This window comes from Chrysemys picta, chromosome 7 (genome assembly GCF_011386835.1).
Source record: "Chrysemys picta bellii isolate R12L10 chromosome 7, ASM1138683v2, whole genome shotgun sequence".
NCBI lineage: Eukaryota > Metazoa > Chordata > Testudines > Emydidae > Chrysemys > Chrysemys picta.
This window is the reverse complement of record NC_088797.1, coordinates 61524688-61544174: the sequence shown is the minus strand read 5'-3', so window position 1 is coordinate 61544174 and position 19487 is coordinate 61524688. Positions and strand designations below refer to the sequence as shown.

Sequence of the window (19487 nt, the reverse complement as noted above, 5' to 3'; positions counted from 1 at the left end):
TGAAAACAATCGGTTGGAACACATCGGTGCATGGATTTCATTCTTGCCATAACCATCCCCTTTCCCTTCTCTTTGCTTTCCAGCTCGGGGGAGACGGTCACCAGTGTGACAAGTCTGTCCCCGCTACAGCCCAAAAAAGTAAAGAAAAAGAAAGAGAAGGCTGAGCAACCCCCAGCTATCCCAGCGAAAGGTATGAGGCAACTAATGCAGCCCACAGAGCTGTATTTCTGCCCAGGGGTGTGATTGAGCAAGGAGGGCAAGAAGTTGGGAGCCAGGACTCCTGGGTTCTATCTTGGACTCTCCCACTCACTGCACGAGCGAGTTAATTCACGTCTCCGTGCCTCTGATTTGCCACATAACAAATAGGGTCCCTACATACCTAGAATGTGTCCCACGAGTGCTGTGATGTGTAACCAATGTTTGTGAAGGACTTTGGCCCACATCCTGAAATGTATTTAGGTGCCTAACTCCCATTGATAGGCGCTTACATGCCTTAGAGGCTCTAAGCCTTGTAATCCTCGCTGGCAACAGGGGCGGCTCCAGGCATCAGCACACCAAGCACGTGCCTGGGGCGGCAAGCCGCGGGGGGCAGCCTGCCGGTCGCCGTGAGGCATAGAGCTGCCCCGGCTGGCAAGGCAGTGGAGAGAGGGGATTTGTTATCTGAGATCTGCTGGGCACATCATGCTATTTAGACCTGTTTATACATCTAGGGCCAGACTGTCAAGTGCTCAGCACCCCGGTAGGGGCCAGGTTTTCAAATGTGCTCACCTCCCCTCAGCACCCATTATGACATTTAATGGGCAGATTTTCAAAAGAAAATGCACTCAGCGTACTGAACTCCTTACAGAATCCTGCCTGGGTTGTAGAGACTGAGCGGGTGAAAGTCCAGTCCTCAGCACCTAATTTTCAAAGGGGGTTTCAACATAACCTGCAACGCCATGCACGCAGATCCCCGCTTGTGACTTTCTAAGCACCATTTCCTGTGCCATGCAAGGGGTGCAGTTTGCCTGGGTATCATGAGCACGTGTGAGTCATAGCACTCAGAGATGCCCGGGCACATCTGTCCTCACACAAACGAGGCACATGCTTTGAAAATTGTGCTCTTTCTATGTTACAGGTTTTAATAACAAATGTGCTTCACACTTCAAGACTTACATGTGGGTTTTTTGCTGCTGTTGCTAACCTGCTATTAATCCAGGTGCATAACTGCTGATGCACATGCTAAAAGTAATCCCAAATTGTATTATGTGAAGTAATCTCTTGATATTTATTTTTATAGCTCCAATAGCCAATACTTTTCAGAAACCTAAGCTGTTGAAACCTCAAAGAAAAATTCTCCTGGTGAGTTGTCTTTTTATATAACTTTATTTCCCCCTGTATTCTTTTCTCTCAATATAATTTTGGCAGTATTGCTAACATCCAGTGTTCAGAAAGTTGTGAGATCGGCTTAAAAATCAAGAGATCATTTTAAAGTCATACACTTTGGATATTTCACCTTTGTCTTCTGGTGTCTGAGCCTTTAGCTGACACTTGGGTCTTGTCAAGCTTTTCTCTGCAATCATAAGGGCTAGAAATATAATTTTTTTTAAATGAAAACTGAGATTGAGTCTCACATGCCTCCAAGAGCTGGGGCTTTGAGAAAAATACCAGATAGCACGAAACTTGATAGATGGCAACGTTGGTTTGAATGTTTTCTAATACCAAATATAGGGCCTGATTCTTCTCCAAACTGTGGAAATCAGGAGTAACAAAGGTAAGTGAAGTTACCCATCTGTAAAACTAGGGTAAGAGAAAAGAAAACTTCCAAGACAGTTGGTGAATGAGACAAACTAACCTCCAGATAATGCTGCACTGATGCCCCTGCCTGGCATCCTGATTAATGTTGTCTCATTGTTTCCTTGTATTCCTGTCAGTCTGTCTGTAGCCATCAGTTGTCTCTTGTCTTATACTTAGATTGTCAGCTCTTGGGGGCAGAGACTGTCTTTGTCCTATGTTTCTACAGCACCTAGCACAACGGGGTCCCGGTCTCATGGTTAGTCTGCAGGTTCAAATGATCACGAACATAAGAACGGCCAGACTGGGTCAGACCAATGGTCCATCTAGCCCAGTATCCTGTCTTCTGACAGTGGCCAATGCCAGATGCTTCACACGGAGTGAACAGAACAGGTAATCATCAAGTGATCCATCCCCTGTCGTCCACTCCCAGCTTCTGGCAAACAGAGGTGTAGGGACACCCAGAGCATGGGGTTGTATCCCTGACCATCTTGGCTAATAGCCATTGATGGACCGAACCTCCAGCAAGCCAAGCAGACTTTGACATTTTTCACTGTTGCTAATGAATCAATACCCAAGCAGGGCATAAGGGGCACTGTGTCCCCAAAGCTTCTGTTTAATGACTTTGCTTTCAGATGAGAGAATTGAAACTGGATACCTGATGGTCAGTGGTCGTTCAGTGTTCCATGCCCCTTCTTGCATGAATGGGTGCTAACCGTGGTGTCCTGGCCTAATTCCACCTGGTTCATTAACATCCTGCCAGGCGAGAGTTTCTGGAAAGGCTGTCATGTTCCTCTCCAGAGGGGGCAGGTTTCACTGGTCGGGGGTATGAAGTTTGCAAAGCGCACGAAAGGAATTATATAAATGCAGGTTATTACACCACCCAAATGCTTTGTGCTTAGAACATTGAGATCACAGAGTAAAACACTCAAAATCATGAGACTGCTGCTACCCTATAGACTGTGCGATAGAAATACACAAATATTAATTACTATTATCCTTATTTATTGTGCCTGAGGGCCGTTGCTGTTGCTAAGATGTTTCCTTCTTCAGACCTCCTATCAGATCACATGAATAGCCAGACTTAGCCCTTGGTTCAGCACTGTACTTAAGCACATGCTAAACTTCAAGCACATTTGATTCCAGTGGAATGCTGCTGGTGAATCTGGCCCCAAATATTTTTTCACTCTCCAGCTGGCTACATCACACATGGCCCCTGCTGAGGCTCAGTCTCTCTGTCTGTTTTGGAGGTGGACAGGAAGAAAAGGCTTTTCAAAGAAAGTGATCTGCTTAGTTTTTCCAAAGTGAGTGAAGGCTCCCATTCCATGCAGTCAGCAGACTCTGGGCTAGTGCCTTGCTGTCAGGCTTTAATCTGGAAGCTGTCTCCATCCCTGGCTGTCTTTTCTTTCACATCAGAGTACACCTGGGGACCCACTGGAGCAGGGGTAGGCAACCTATGACACGTGTGCCGAAGGCGGCACGCGAGCTGATTTTCAGTGGCACTCACACTGCCCGGGTCCTGGCTACCGGTCCAGGGGACTCTGCATTTTAATTTAATTTTAAATGAAGCTTCTTAAACATTTAAAAAAACTTATTTACTTTACATACAACAATAGTTTAGTTATATAGTAAAGACTTATAGAAAGAGACCTTCTAAAAATGTTAAAATGTATTACTGGCACACGAAACCTTAAATCAGAGTGAATAAATGAAGACTCGGCACAACACTTCTGAAAGGTTGCCGACCCCTGCACTGGAGCATGAGGAGTACGGTTAATCTACTGATTCGGGCTTGTTTTTAAAGAACAGAATTCACCCATCGAAAACAATGTGAAAGTGTAGCATACTAGAACTACTGCAGTGTTAGCAACAGTGGGAAATTTTCCAGAAAGGTATTTGCAAGGTGCCATTAGCCTTAGTATATAAGTTCCCAGGCAAAGTTTGCACCCAATGCCCGCAGTAAAGGTGTGTGACCAGATCCCCGAATGGCATAAATTGGCATCGTTTTGTGGACTTCAGTGAAGCGACCCAATCTGTACCAGATGAGGGTCTGGCCTAATATCCCAGCAGAGTCTCAAAACCTGCACAAAATGGATTATACTTGTCACAGCCTCTTGTATAGAGACACTCTAATAGGCATTTCTGGGTATAGTTATCCTCCTCATACAGCAAAGCTGATTGTAGGAAAAAATCTGACTTAATATATGCCATGTCTCTTATCAATGAAAAAATGTTGTCCCGCTCATGGTATGGAGCATACAGAGAAGCCATTATGCAAAGCTGGGGGTAAAAATACATTGGGTCAGAACTGGTTGGACAAAGTTTTTTAGTGAGTGGAAAGAATTCCCTGTTTTTCCTGATTTGTAGTGTTCTGGGATGAAAAACTCTGCTGTGAATCAGGCGGTGCAGGGACTTGAACTGGGTCTTCCACATACATGGGCCTTCCAGACCTGCAAAGCTCCAGTTGTGATCCAAAAACAGACATTTTGATGCAAGTTTGTTTTTGCAAAAACATTTTGGTTTCATTCCAGTGCAGAACCAAACCAAATTTAAAAGCAAGTGTTGCTGTCACAAGAAATTGTCATCCTCTGGTTGGCTCTAGTTAAAGCTATAAACAGCATGAGAATGAAAGCCTAGGTCCCATAATCAATAACAGTTATTACATCTCTCCATAATCAGATTAATAATGCAGCCTAAATGGATTAACAGGCATGAATGTGCAAGGAATTTCTGTTACACTTTGGTAGCAATTTCCTTATGCCAGTTCATAAAAATGATCAAGAAATGTGTAGCCATAATGTTCAGATTTCCATCAAAACATTTAAGGTGCAGATTTTCAAAAGTGCCTGAAATTTCAGGTGCCCCAGTTGAGATACTGAAGGTGTGTGCCCAAAAATTAAGATTCCAAATTAGTGAACAGCGTTAAGTAGGCCATAGCAATTTGATCTAGGCTGGAAATGGAATAAAACATATGCCCAAGAAAAGCCCACCACAAGGATTTTGGATTAAAAAATTATCACTCAAAGAGGTCTGAATGTTAAGGATCAAATTCTGCTTTTGGTTAATCTGGTGTGAGTCAGTGGAGTTATTGCTATGAGGGTAAGTGAGAGGAAAAATTCAGGTCTAATTCTGAGCTAGTTATGCCAGTGGAAATCAAGAGTGACTCCCCTGAAATCAGTGGAGTTACATAGGCACAGGGGAAAGCAAGAAGGGAAATATTCATTTTTCTCCTTTCAGAGTTTAATAAAACTCAGCACTATTCTAATGCTCCCTGTGAGAATCACCACACACCCACACCCACACCCGCCGTCCCTCAACCTATGGCTTCACTCTGGATTCACACAGATCTCTGAGGATTCATCAGACACAAAATGGAAGCCCCTGGTCTCTGCTATGCATGGACCCCTCAATCAGCCCCTCCTCTGAGCCACCAGACCCCAACCCACAGCTTCCCCTGGGTGTTTGCTGACGGAGGATCAAAGGGGAAAAGCAGGAAGATGCACACGTTACCCCAATTTGGTCTGTAGCTTGTGCCAGCTCATTGTGGGAGCATGGAGAAATTCCAGCTAATACCTGCCCCTTTCTGCCCCCACCACCTCCAAATCCACGTAGTAGAACCCCACAGAGGAACTTCTGTGAAGTCAACTTGAAGAGGGGCCACGCCACGGCAGCCGCACTCCTCTCCCCTTCCACACAACTGGGCATAATGTGGCATGTTCTGTCATCAAAGTGCTTTACATGTGACCACTCATGGCACCTCAGGGAGAACAGTCCTTATTATGATCCCCGATGGATAAGCTGGACCACAGAAATTTTAACTAGCTTGCCAGAGGTCCCACAGGCAGTTTTCCATCTGAGCTGGAAGTAGGTCCCACAGGTCCTGATGCCTGTTTTCTCACTGACCATCAAAGCAGGCTGTCTCCCCCAAGGGATTTGGACACGAGAACTTCTCAAGAAGCCCAGCATTGTGTGACCCTCAATCACGTGTCAGTTCACTCTTTATCTGAGGGTACACCTAAGGAGGAGGTGTGCCATGGATGGAAGGCTGTTTGCACCACTTACTGCATATTTCCTATTGGCATTCTCCCAAGAGCACAGCTACCTATGCTAGGCTAAAGGACATCGTAGTAATGTCTTATTGCACAACTGCCTTCTGCGCTAGATCTGTGTTCACAGGTGCTGTGTGGTCACTTGATGATAGTCAGTGGAAAGACAGACTTGCTTAGAGCTGCTTCGTTGTGAGCTTTTCTTGCAGCCTCTCCACGCCCCCGCCCCCAACCTGAGATAAGGTACCACAACTATGATGGAAACAGAGTGCTCTGGAAATCCTAAGCCATCAAGGTAGGCCTCAGAGCCACATTACGAAATAATTCCAGTGTTATGGGAGAAGTATTATAATAACCTAAATACCAGCAAAATTGTTTCCAGAGGACATGTGCTTTAGGTTTCTGGAAGGATGTTTATAATAAGCTAGATAATTTCTTTTGTTGTTAATGTGCTAGAATTGTTTGCAGTTGAATTTTACAAAAGAATTAAAGAAACGAATATGGGAAACCTGCATAAAATATGGACATCATTTCAACTGAAAATTAAACAAAACATAAAAACCAAAACCCCATAATATTGCATTCAAACCCACAGCCCTGCAAAAAGCCCTTTAAAAAACTTTTCTCAAATCATATTGCTCTTCTTTCATCTGGAATAAAAACTGTATGGTCCCCTTGATGCTTATGCCTTCCCCTGGTGATCCATGTCCATTAGTGACAGCAGGAGATGTGCGCAGATCAAAGGAAGCTGAGATGCTGAAATGCAAGGAGGGATGCATATTTATGGGATGCTAGAAGCTCAGAGAGTAAGAAAGGCCGAATGCCATGGGCCAAATTCTGCTCTCCGTGTGCCTGGGGATCTTCTGTTTTAGCCAGTGGCAGCCCTGTTTGCATGTATCCAGAAGTGTTTGGTCTTATGAGTTGCTAAAGCTAATTCTTCCGTGGTTTTACACTTCCTCATCCGTGTTGTTTGGCCAGGCCTTTGGCTGTCACCCAGAGATTGGCTTTGGTTGCCCAAGCCCTCGGAGGAGCACAGAGTTCCAGCTTCAAAACAGAGTCTCAATAAAACATCTTTGGTATTTGTCACATTGCTGAGCTTTAGCAAACTTAGGGCCTGATCCAAGGAAGTCAAAGACTCCCCATGGGTTTAATGGACTTTGGATCAGACCCATAGACCCAAAGCCTGCAATTCTTAATCCAGCACTGACATGAACATCTAGACATCGTTTTTTAAAAGAGGAATTTTGGGGGTTAAAACACAGGACTCGGAATATTCCTTGCTCAGCCACTGACTTGTGTGACCGTGGGCCAATTACATAACTTCTCCATGCCTCCAAATTGGTCAGATAAATTATTTCTTACAAATGACTCCCTCAGCTACAGTAGTCGAATGCTTTGGAAATGTAAAGCACACTAGCGGTTTCATTATTAAGGGTCTTAATTCTTCAGGATTTGGTTTCCATAACTTTTCCTGGACTTTTCTGATGATGTCACAGCCATTTGAGAAAGGTGAGAGGTCCAGGGCTATAAAAAACTGAGACAGGGCTAAAGACATCACTTTGGCTCTAGGTAAGTAAGGGCAGAACACTCCCAAAAGCTGACACAGGCTCCCTTTTTCTGATACATGCTTAGAAAGCTCCTACTTTTACGCTGAATTTTTTTCAAAGCCACCTGGGAGTTTTGGATTCCAAATTCCTATTAATTTCAACGGAGTGCCCAAATTCCTTTTGCAGCGTTGAAAAGCTCAGCCTTAATTATTATTCTGTGCTAAGCGTTGGCAATGCACTCAGTAGCTCTACAGTACACAACACTAAGGACAGGCCCTGCCCTGAAGAAATTAGAGTCTAATGCTTAATTCATCAACGTGACTAGCCTCTGCAAACATTTCTTCCGAAAGGACAACTCCAAAAACTTCGGAGGTGGTTTTTAAGGCTAGGAGGACAGGAAACCAGTGAAGATGTCCGAGAAAGGTATGATTTGGTTGTATTTCTTAGTGCATATATTTCCCTATAAATCAAACTTTTCCTTCGGTGTTGCTCCCCATAATAAGCATTTACAGTACTTTTAAGTATAATGAATGTAGTTAAATATTTCACATCACTGTCATCTTAAGAAGACACTCAGAGCACATGCCTACATAGAGCAGGTTAAAAGCATTACAGCTTATGTTTTCCTAAACAAATATCCCTTTGACTTTTAGCTTCCAGGAAAATGTTCCTGGCACTACAATCAACCATAGCAACTCCAGACTCACTGCAGGGAGAACATGAATAGTATGTCCTAGAAGCTAGCACCATAGCATAATTAAGGGTTTTAAGTATCAGTGAATTAGAGACAATCCAACTACTGGCTCAGAAATATAAGCTTGTGAAATACAGAGACATGATTTTAGCTGCTGCTTTACAAACCCTTGCTTGGTGAAGCACTTTCCAATATCTGATAGTGACTTTGGAGTGACATTTTTAAACTAGTAAACTTTAAACTTTAAACTTGGCATCTGAAGAAGTGAGGTTCTTACCCACGAAAGCTTATGCTCCCAGTACTTCTGTTAGTCTCTAAGGTGCCACAGGACCCTCTGTTGATTTTTAAACTAGTCATTTTATAGCTACAGTCTCTTACAGGCGTGGGAACAAATTCATCCATTACATACAACATTGTACTCATCCATGTGCCTTGGGTGTGTGATTTTTTTAATGATTGAATAAAATACCATTCAGGTTTTTTCCCCCATTACCATTATTAACCCAGTAAAGGGGAGGCAGTCAATTTTATGTCTAAGCTGGTATGTTTGCATGATTATTTTTCCAGTTGGGGTTATACCGGGGATGAGTTTGGTTCATTCCCTGAGTGAAAGGTATTTGTACATTATAGTTATAGATACATAGATATAGCGATTTGGGGAGTCTGACCATATGAATGATCAGACATGAGCTCCCCCTGGTTGAGTAGGTGTCAAAGACTGTGTCAGGTGTTTTTGGAAAGGTTATTTTTTCCCAGGATGTGTCAGACTCAGCTGTGAAATCTCAAGATATTAATGATCTCTGTAGGAGTGATATGAAATTGAGCAAATATACATAGAAAAATGGACTGATCCATTTTCACAGGAAATGCCAGGTCCCTCTGTCATCTTGAAGCCTTTTCATCCAGTCCCATTACTCATCTCCTTTCCACACTAGATAATCCTAGGTTTTGCAGTCCCTTCTAAGAGACACGTTGCAGGAATTGTAGAGAAATTAGCATTTGGGAATTTGAGGGGTTCATGAGAACATTTCTTTTGCACTCCCTGAAGTTTGCATTCACATTCAGGTTCAAACTCAAAGCACAATGCATTCAAACCTGTTGAGTTATGGTGGCTTTCACACCAAGACCAAAAATCATCCTAGCTTCATAAAAAACAGAAACAGTTTGTGAAACCTTGTCAAACCTTTCGATGGAGCTGGGCTAAGCACTGAACAGATACAAAACCCCTTAGCAAATGACGTTTGTGCAATGTCGTTTTTGATGTGTCCCTCTCTAATGGAAGTCCCAGTAGAACTCTATCCATTTTTATTCCCCTTCTTGGGACCTTTTTAATCCCCATGATATCTTCTTAAGAGGAGGTGATCAAAATAGGACTCAGTGGACCAAATCCATCCCTGGTGTAACTTTGATGACTTTGGTGGCATTATACTAGGGATGAGCTATTACACTGAGAGGGGCTAAAACCTGTTTGAACTAAGGATGGACAAGCCTCCTGCTTAGAGCCAAAGTCCATGTGTGCAATGACTCTGTGGGATTTTCCTCTAGCATTTACTTTCCTGGTGAATAAAGAATGGGCACATGCATTATCTTGGAAGGGGGGAACACTATGTGAGAGAAGCGGCCCTTCTCTCCTGGACAAGCAGACGTCCCCACCGTGAAAAGCTCGATTCATATTTCTAACTCTAAGGACAGCGTTCAACCTTCAAAAGCCATATTTATTGATCCCTTCAAGTGGAAACTCAATTGAACCCTTGACATTTCAGAGCTTACATTGGCCAGCAATTGCATTTTGCTTTCATTTCCAAAGACTAATTCAACTTGCAGATCCAGCTGCATCTTTGCAGAAGTGCTAACTTGTCACAAGTGTCTGCATAAGCGTTTTTTAAAACTCCTTTCTTCCAAGGGAAAATCTGACTTTTTGGCGGGATTTTCCACGGGGTATAAAGTGTGGGATTGTCAGAAGCACCTTGGGTTGGCCAAACTCTGCTCTTATTGAAGCCAACGGGAGTTTTGCCAGTTAAACCAGCACCGAGTGGTTTGGAAAATTTCAACCAAGGTGCAGTGTTATTGTAAGCCACCCACACTTAGTGTTGCACACTGACCCCCTCTAGTGGTTGGGTCACAGATACCGGTTGATGAGACTGCTAAAGCCTTGGTTAACAGAACGGGATCTTTTAGCTCAGGCTTTTCGATCCAAGGCTGTAGCATTATCTCTGCTTCTGAATTGTAAACTGTTTCATTGCTCAAACAAGTTGAAGGTGAAAGGGTCCATCCTCCCTAGCTCTTGGGATCTCCAGAAGGACAGGACTGCAGGAGTCTTGGAAACCTTCTCTACCTGCCTGTGGTCCTTTGTGTGGAACATTCAAAATGGGGAGGGATGCCACTCTGCCTCATTACAGGCTACAGATCCTACAGAGATCATTAAGTCACAGTTTGTAGGAGAACTCCAGCCCCCTGGGCGGGGCAGAGCACAGTCTATAGCTCAGCGCCTTCTGTCTGGGACCAACAGTAATTAACCATCTATAAGGGAGCACTGTCTCCCTGGGCAGGGCAGAGCACAGTCTGTGAGCTCTGGGCCCTTTAGGAAGGGGCAGAGCAGACACAGCAGACAAAGCAGTCTGGGATCTGGTGTCCTGGCTTGGGTGCATGGCAGACAAACACAGGCCTCTTGGGCCTCAGGTGGGGAGGCTGCCACCCCTGGTGTGAAGTGGCAGGGGGCTGTGGGCCCACCCGACTCCATCGCGTCTCAGCCCACGGCCCTAACAATGGCAGAGTGTTCCGTCACTGGGTCAGCAGGGAATCCCACTGCAACGTGCTGACTCACACTCCGGAAGCAGAACCAGACCAGAGTCTGGTTCCCCTGGGCTATTTCCTACCACAGTCTGAGTGTAGGGCTCTGCAGTCCAAAGGTTGTCTGCCTCCTCAAGGTACTTGGCTGCCGGCAGTCCCCACAGCTCCTCAGGGCATTCGTCTCACTGTGGTCCTGGCAGCTCCTCGGGGAACTTATCTGTCTCCTCTGGCTGCAGGGCGCAGCTCCACTCGGAGCCTAGTTTGGGAGCCTGTTGAGAGGAACCAGCTCCCTGGAAGAGCCGTATGCTCCCTCCAGTGCTCCAGCCCCAGTTGAGCTCCAGGCACTCCTTTTATACTTCCTGTCCAGCCTCAGGACTTCCAGCGAGAGGGGGTGGGGTGGATTTAGCTCCACCCACCGGGGGGAGTGTAGTGGTTCCTCACTCTCCTACGCGGAGGGAGGCCACTCTGTCTCACTACAGTGCCCAAATATGGATTTCAGCGCCTCGCTTTAGTCACTCAGGTTTGAATATTGAGCCCAAGTGCCTGTGTGCAACCTGGGCAGTAAAGATCCCCTGGGGCTTCTCACAGTCAATGGGATTTGCACTAGTATTCACCAAAACCAAAAGATTTGGGGGTCATGGTGGATAATCAGCTGAACATGCACTCCCTGTGTGATGCTGTGGCCAAAAGGGCTAATGTGATCCCAGGATGCATAAACAGGGGAATCTCAAATCAGAGTTAAGAGGTTATTTTACCTCTGTATTTGGCACTGATGTGACCACTGCTGAGATCCTGTGTCTGGTTCTGATGCCCACAATCCAAGAATGATGTTGATAAATTGGAGAGGGTTCAGAGAAGAGCCACGAGAATGATGAAAGGATTAGAAAATCTGCTTTATAGGGATAGATTGAGCTCCTTGATTCTATTTAGTTTAACAAAGAGAAGGTTAAGGGGTGACTTGATCACAGTCTATAAGTCCCGGCATGGGGAATAAATATTTAATATTGGGCTCTTCTATCTAGCAGAGAAAGGTCTAATACGATCCAATGACTGGAAGACAAATTCTGAATGGAAATAAGGCTTACATTTTTGACAGTGAGGATAATTTAGAATGGGCACAACTTACCAAGGGTTGTGGTGGATTCTCCATCCCTGGCAATTTTAAAATCATGTGTTTCTAAAAGCTCTGCTCTAGGAATTATTTTGTAGGACAATTATAGCCTGAGCTATACACGAGGTCAAACTAGATGATCACAATGGTCCCTTCTGGCCTTGGGATCTATGAATAAAACCTCTTTTGCCCCCTGTGTGCTCACCCCATCTGCTAAACAGGGGGAATCCCCAGAAAGAGCTCCACTGTCCCAGGGCCTGCAGAGGTGGAGATCAGGAGATTGGGGCAGCCAGGAAGATTCCTTCCTGCAAAGTCCCATGTGGCTCATGGCTTCCAAAGGGCTGAGGACTCATAAGAATGCAGTGAGCTGACTCCACCTCCCCCCCACCCCACCAGGGCAAAAAGGTGCAGCTGGAGAAAAGGAGGCTTTTAAGCAGCCTCTTCGGGGGTGGGGCACGGGGCCCGTCAGCCACCATCCTAAGAATCTGTAGAGAATCCTGAGGAAAGCTTGTGGCTCCCAAGGGCTCATTCCCTGTAGCAGAACAGCCTCAGGGCGTATCACGATGCCAATGTTTCTGTGCCAAAGAGCTGCGCGCTGCTCCCTCCCAACCCTCTCTGCCCCATAGGAGGGGGCAGAAGCTACTCAGCAGGAGTTTGTGCTGCATCTGACAACATTGCCCTGTAGGAATTCCCATGGTTATTCTGTAGGGCACATGTATAAGCCACTGGCCAATGGGTTCTACATGTCCTCCCACAGCACCCTACTGAGAGAGGATGTGAGTCTGTTACAGCCCCCCACTACACGTACTAGCTCTTTAGCTCAAGCTGTAGAGACTCATGTGTTTCCCTTTGGAGGTCCCCAGGTCAATTCCCAGGATTGGCCAACATGGCAGCTGTCCCACATAGTCCTGGCTCCAACAGCCTGGGGCTTACACGAAAGACTATCTGGACTGAGGGTGCCTCTTCAGTTTCATTCCCTTGCACTCCATGATTTATGCTGTTTCACCTTCTCCCTGCCTTTCTGCAGAGAGGACCAATGATCTGGTCCTTGGGCTGGGACAGTTCCAACTGGCCTGGAGAGGCCTGTCAATGCTTTTTGCTGCTGTAAATATTTGGGATGTGACACTGTATATTTATGTGTCTGAGCTGCACCATCTGGATAACATCAGCCCTCTTCATGTGGAGTGGTCACAGAGCAGGAGTGCAAAACAGGATGTTACTCAAATATCAAGTGGAAAGGACCCAAGCTTTGTGTTTGGCATGTGCAAAAGAAAATGAGTGAAAGAGTGGCCGTTTGGGAAAATACCAAGGAAAGAGTAATTTATAGCATCTGGGCATGACTGAAAAACTCAATTCTTGAGAGACCGGATTAGATTCACCTTAACGGGGGGGGGGGAACTTGGAAAGGTTCACGTCAGAGAGCATTTGGATCAAAGAAGCAATGTCACAACTCATGTCTACGTCTTTTCTCTGAAGTAGCAATCGACAGCTCACAGCACAGTGCGGTCACCCCCTCTGAGCTACCGAGTCAGCTGTTGGCAAGAGCTTTGGGAGTTACTGTACAACTGGCACTGCTTCATTGCTGCTCTCCTAGTCCGTACACCCCCCCAGTTGAGGGCAGCCAGGCAGAGGAGAGTTTCACTCTGAAGGGTTTCTGTAATACACAAGAGCTAGTATAAATGTAATATTTACACAGCTCTCTGAGGTACCTGTTTGGGACATGTATTTGTGAAGGCCAGAAAATAAACAGGTGGTAATTCACTGGGGCAAGTAAATATAACACGTTCTCCCCACCTCACCCTTGTTACAATCGCTCACCATCACATCCATGACAGTCTGCTAGCAGTGCAAGAACATGGAGATACTGAGCTTCATTGCTAACGTCTGTAGCTGATGCAGTAGTTGCCAAAGCTTTTCTGTCCATTGAGATTTAAAAATGAACCCCAAGTGGAATCAATCAGGTTTGGGCATTTTTTGCCTCTTTACGATGGATACAGAAAGCCCAAATGGCTGGTTTAAAAAAAATCTGCTTGTTTTTTAAATTAGAAATTCATACTCAGCGGAGGTTGGAAGTGGACAGCTAGCAAAATGGTGAGATCACAAGAGCTGAGAGAGTGAAAGTTCAGCTATTAAGAAGGGAGGGGGAACGTGAGCTATTTTGTCCGACTGCTCAAAAGTTACCACTTTGGATAAAGGTATCCTTGCTTAAAGGTTCAAACCCTTCACTCCTTCAGTGAGAGCTCACAATAAACAACCCTGAGACCTCCCAGAAGTTCTCCAGCTAAGCCAGACTTGACATTCCTGATCATTCTGAGGTCAAAATTAAACAATAATTATTTTTTTAAACCTCACACCTTTCAGGCCTTTTTTGTATGCCATAAAAAAGCAATAAATGGTCCAAGCCCACTTTTAAAAAAGTCTTTTCCAGCTCACCTCTAACATTTCAGATGGTGAGTTATGCAGGCTGACTACCAGGAAAGATATAGCTAGCAGTGAGTTCTATGGAATAGTATCCCAAGAGAAGCCTGGCGTAACTTAAAAACTAACCTGAAGAAGACTTGGAAGGAGAATCATGATGGTTCTTCCTAGTTTTATGATTCTGTGATGTATGTTACACTGTATTGATCATGAAGCCTGAAAAAACGATATTTACCAAGATGAAGGCTCCAAATCTAGAAACCTTGCTTTGGAAGTGATTTAGATTCTGAAGAATTCATTTTTGACACCATTTTAGACCAACCGACTAATTTTCCAAAGTGCATAGCAATGTGGTCAGTCATAGTTGTGGTAGCATTGCTAACTCACCCACACACCTCTTTGAAACATAGAAGGTGAATGGCCAGTCGTTCATTTCTCTCATCTTCCAACACTGCTGATGAGATTGTTTGTTATTAAGGGGGTAATACCGTTCCAGTAACAGAGGGGTATTCTCCCAGCTCGTACCTTGCCAAAATGCTATCAAACGTAAATGAGAGAAGGAGTTGTGGAATTAGTTTTCTTTCCCTGCCTGTCTGAAAATTTGTTTTCAGATAAACAAACCAGCAAAATAGCATTAAACACATGACCGATGAGTGAAATACAAGAAAGTGGCTGGAACCCCCACAAAAACTAGATATTATAGGACCTTTAAAGTAGCGTTGGCTCCCATGTACTGTTATTACACATCCTTTGTTGAAAGCTGTACACACTTCTCAATTTTGAACCTCCTGTGTGTTTCCTCATATTTTCAATCAAATTATTACATACTAGAAATATGCATAAGGGAAATTATTCTACACATTTTATGGTGTGCTGTTGCTTGTAGCAGTAATTGCAGTACCTTTTCCACTTATGAAAGTACTAATTTTATTTGGTTTTATTGCTTTTCTAGATGCAATTATTTATTTAGTGTGTTTTGGCTTTATTAAATTATGTTTACTATAGGAACATCATAAAAATGTATGAAAGCAACACATCAGCCAACGTTGCCCGATGACCTGTTTTGGGGAATCTAGTGTTATTTTTCATATCCAAACATAATAGAATAAAGTAGGACTAAAGAGATAATCTACACTAGAAAACAATGCAATTTTGAGATAATATAATAAAACACCTGGACAATATGATTTCATAAATCTTTGTTCTAAAATTTACATGAGCTGGGCGTCGGGGTGGCTATTTTAGGACACACGGCATTTTCTAAATGGAAACAAACGTGAAATGTAATTAAACAGCAGAGGGGAATGCAAACATGGGTTGAATTTGCCCCAAGCAGTTGATTTCTACAAAGCTATGTAAATATTTCCATTGCAAAGGATGAACTGGCACAGTCTTGAGCAATGCAGAGTTTTAAACTGGCAATCACCAGTTTGCCAAGTCTCACCAGATTCAGTTTTGGAAGGGTCTCCACCTGCATCATGCAATTTTACATGTAGGGCCTAATCCAGCTCTCATTGACGGCAATGGCAAAACTCCCAGTGGATTCAGGCTTTTAGGGTGGATCTGTTACTGTATGTTTTACATTGTAGCCTAAATACTTTGCGTTTTCTTACTGTTCTGATTAATGGGACATTAAATTAGCTTAGCTCCCAATTTTAGGTTTTGTATTAAATAAAAGCCAGCCGGGGTGGGGGGGTTGCGGGGCACAGAAGGTTATGAAACCTCCAAAGGGCCCTTCAGTCTAGCAGACAAAGGCAAAATAAGACCAATGGTTGGAAGTTGAAGCTAGATAAATTCAGGCTAGAAATAAGGAGCACCTTTTTAATAGTAAGGGTAACTAACTGTTGGATCCACCAAGGGATGTGATGGATTCTCCAACACTGGAGTCTTCAAATCAAGATGGGATGCATGTTTTTGTAAAAATGATGTTCTAGCTTAGTCACCAGGTCCGAACTAGACGCAAGAATCACTGGGTGATCATGCAGGAGGCCAGACTAGATTATCACAATAGGCCTTCCTGGCCTTAAACATCTATGACCTATGAAAATGAACAGAAATTTGATACCCCAGTTTTGCAGCATTGTGCTAAGCAGAAATTGAATGGGATTTACTTATGTGCTCAAAGATAAACACATGAGTGTTTGCAGGAGTGAGGCCATTGGTTCTAATCCTGCAAGACACCCTTACTCACCCACATAGCCCCTCTTCCTGTGAGCAGTTCAGTTGACTTCAACGAGATACCACTTCCTCAGCAGACTCTACCCGAGGACAGGGATGCAGGAGCAGACCTATGAAGAGGATATAATGAAATGAGATTTGTGCTGGAAAAACGCAAGTGAATACAACTGGAAATAAACACAGATACTGAGTGATATTCACGGCAAAAATGAAGGCAGTCCAGATAATAGCAACAGAAGAGGATTAAGGGACTGACTCAGAGGGAATAGTCACAGAGCTAAATATATGGTGTGGCCAAATGACAAGATAACTCTCTATAAGTATTTGAAGAAAGCAGATGAACTGTTTAGGTTGAAAATTAGCACCGTTATCTTGATGCTGCTTGCAGTGTTGTAGTTGTGTTGGTCCCAGGATATTAGAGCAATAAGGAGAGTGAGGTTGGTCCAATAAAATATATTACCTCACCCACCTTGTCTTGAGTATTTTACTCACAGGAACAATAATATCCCGAGTCCACTCCAGTCTTGCACTTGGTTTTATTTAGACTTTGTACAATTTTCAAATTGATCCAGTGTATGTTTAGACTTTTCTTGGAGCACAATGCATTATGGGCCCAACAGCCAAGTTCAGTTCCTTGTTGGTTATTGAAGCAAAGAGATAAGACCAGCTTCCCAAGTCCTGTGTATATCAACACTATTTTCCAGGACCCGAAAAAGAGCTCTGTGTAAGTGCAAAAGCTTGTCTTTCTCACCAACAGAAGCTGGTCCAATAAAAGATATTACCTCACACACCTTGTCCCTTTAATATCCTGGGACCGACATGACTATAACACTGCATATATCAACAGTAGTCACTTCAGAGTATGAGAGACTGGAAGACCCAGGATATAGGTCCCATGTCCTGAAACCAGTCTGAATCCAGATAAATTGGACAGTGGTGTATAATCTGATGGCTGTTCTATGGCATATTTATAATTAGTTAAATAAAACCACACGTTAACTCAGTTGTCTGTATCTTGTTTTGGGTCAAACATTTGCCAGTATTAACAACGCTTTAGCGTCTTTGGGGCAGGGACTGTGGCCTAAGTCTGACCTCATCTAAAACAGGAGAGACCCCATTGAAGTCAAGCATCACAGTGGTGTACAATCAGGGTAAGAGGAGAAACAGGCCTTTGACTTACTCTGTAAGGCACTGAGCAGAGTGGAAGGTAATGTAAAAACACCACATACGAATAACAGAAGTATTTCGAGCAAGTAAAAGTTGCTGCCTCTGGGTCTGATTGTTCTGTGATGGACAATGGTGCATGCGAGGAGCACAGCTGGTAGAAATTGAAATTTGAAATTTGAAAATAAAGAGGGAAATAGATCATTTTTCCTCCGTTTTTCTGACCAACCACACAGCTGGTGGCCACTTTTCAAATTTTGAACTTTTGAACTGAGAAATACAAAAACAAAAATTCAAATGGCAAAATTTTGGGGGGGAAAATAGGTAAAAATTCCCCCAAAATATGTTCATGATTTTTTTCTCCCTTCCTTCCCACCAACCCCAAGCAAGTTCTAGTGAGGAGTAAACTGGCTGGCCGCAGCGTAGAGTTGAGTGGAAAACTAGGCCTATTGGATCAGATTTTTAAAAGTATTTAGCCATCTAGTTCTCAGTGAATCCATAGGAGGTAGGCACCTGAACACCTTTAAAATCTGGCTCATTGTGTAAGACTCTACAGCAGTCCTTCACACTCAGCCATCCCACTGGGAGGGCCATAAGAACCTTGTAACTATTTATTTTAAAGTTAGATTAAATCTCAGGCAAAACTTCCTAACTGTAAGAACAGTAGGACAGTGGAACAGATGCCTGGGGAGGTTGTGGAAGCTTCTTCACGGGAGGTTGTCAAAAGAAGGCTGGACAGCCATTGGTCTTGGATGGTTTAGACTCAACAGATCCTGCATCTTAGCAGGGGGGTAGACTAGATGACCCTTGCAATCCTTTCTAACCCTATGTTTCTATTTTGTGGTTCTGTTTTGTAGCCGAAAATTGCAGAGGAGAATTTAACGTACGCCGAACTTGAGCTGATCAAGCCCCATCAGGCAGCGAAAGGTGTGCCCACCACGACGGTCTACGCCCAGATCCTGTTTGAGGAGAACAAGCTGTAAAAGCCGGTGTCTGGCTAAATGTTCTCTGGCTGTGTTCTATTTAATTCTTGCTGTGCTGTTTATTTATAAAAATCATACAAATGTCCTTATTTTTTTACTTCCATTCATGCACTTCGATATTTTTATGAGACTTTTTAAAAAATTGTAGTTAAAAGGAAATGTAGCAAGCGTAAACTGACAAACCATTGCCACAGAACCCCTTTTTGTAGCACTTAGCAGCACCCTGGGTCATTTGCAATGTTATTTCCACTTCCATGCAAATCTGCTGAACACAAAAGAGCCCAGTTTAGATAGAGATGTCCATAGCCAAGCAAGCCCAGAAACTGCAGTGATTGGATCCACCACGGTAAGCCTGACGCCCAGGGCAAGAGTCAAGCTGGTGAGGAATTTTTCGGTGAAAAATCAGAAAATGCCAATTTATCAAAACCAAAACTTTGCCCAGGAAAGAGTTGGTTTTAGTGAATTTTTCATTTAAAAAGAAAAATTTCTTTTCAAGTTTTGAAATTGTCAAAACTTTTCATTTTGATATTTTCTAACTAAAAAAATTCCGGTTCAAAACTACTCTTTGTTTTGAAATTGAAGCTAATGATAGCTAAAAAAATAAAGAATTAAAGATGGTCAGCATTGAAACAAAATGTTTTGAGATTATTGAAACAAACCATTTCAATTGACCCAAACCAATTTCCAGCCCCCTGCCCTCCATTTGTGAAGATTTTGACTTATCCAGATTTAGGATGGGATTTTTTTTTTATTGATATCTTGAAAAGCATAGGGAAAGGAAAG

At 43.7% G+C, this 19487-nt stretch overlaps 1 protein-coding gene across 5 annotated transcripts in view; it reads left to right on the top strand.

Annotated features, from left to right (window-relative positions):
* VSTM4 (V-set and transmembrane domain containing 4) overlaps positions 1-18789 on the top strand; it is a 59412-nt gene extending 40623 nt beyond the window's left edge. The window contains exons 6-9 of one of the 5 annotated variants that reach the window (XR_006175871.2): positions 84-190; positions 1280-1341; positions 16579-16845; positions 18579-18789. Coding sequence is in view for 4 of the 5 variants with exons in the window: in XM_005307321.5 (XP_005307378.1) it covers positions 84-190; positions 1280-1341; positions 18579-18704 (295 nt within the window). In the remaining variant the exon portion in view is untranslated. Of the gene's footprint in view, positions 1-83; positions 191-1279; positions 1342-1710; positions 1754-7716; positions 7790-16578 lie in introns of all 5 variants that reach the window. The other 4 variants (XM_042856113.2, XM_042856112.2, XM_005307321.5 and 1 more) reach the window with 4 other exon arrangements.
* Positions 18790-19487: the final 698 nt, after the last annotated feature.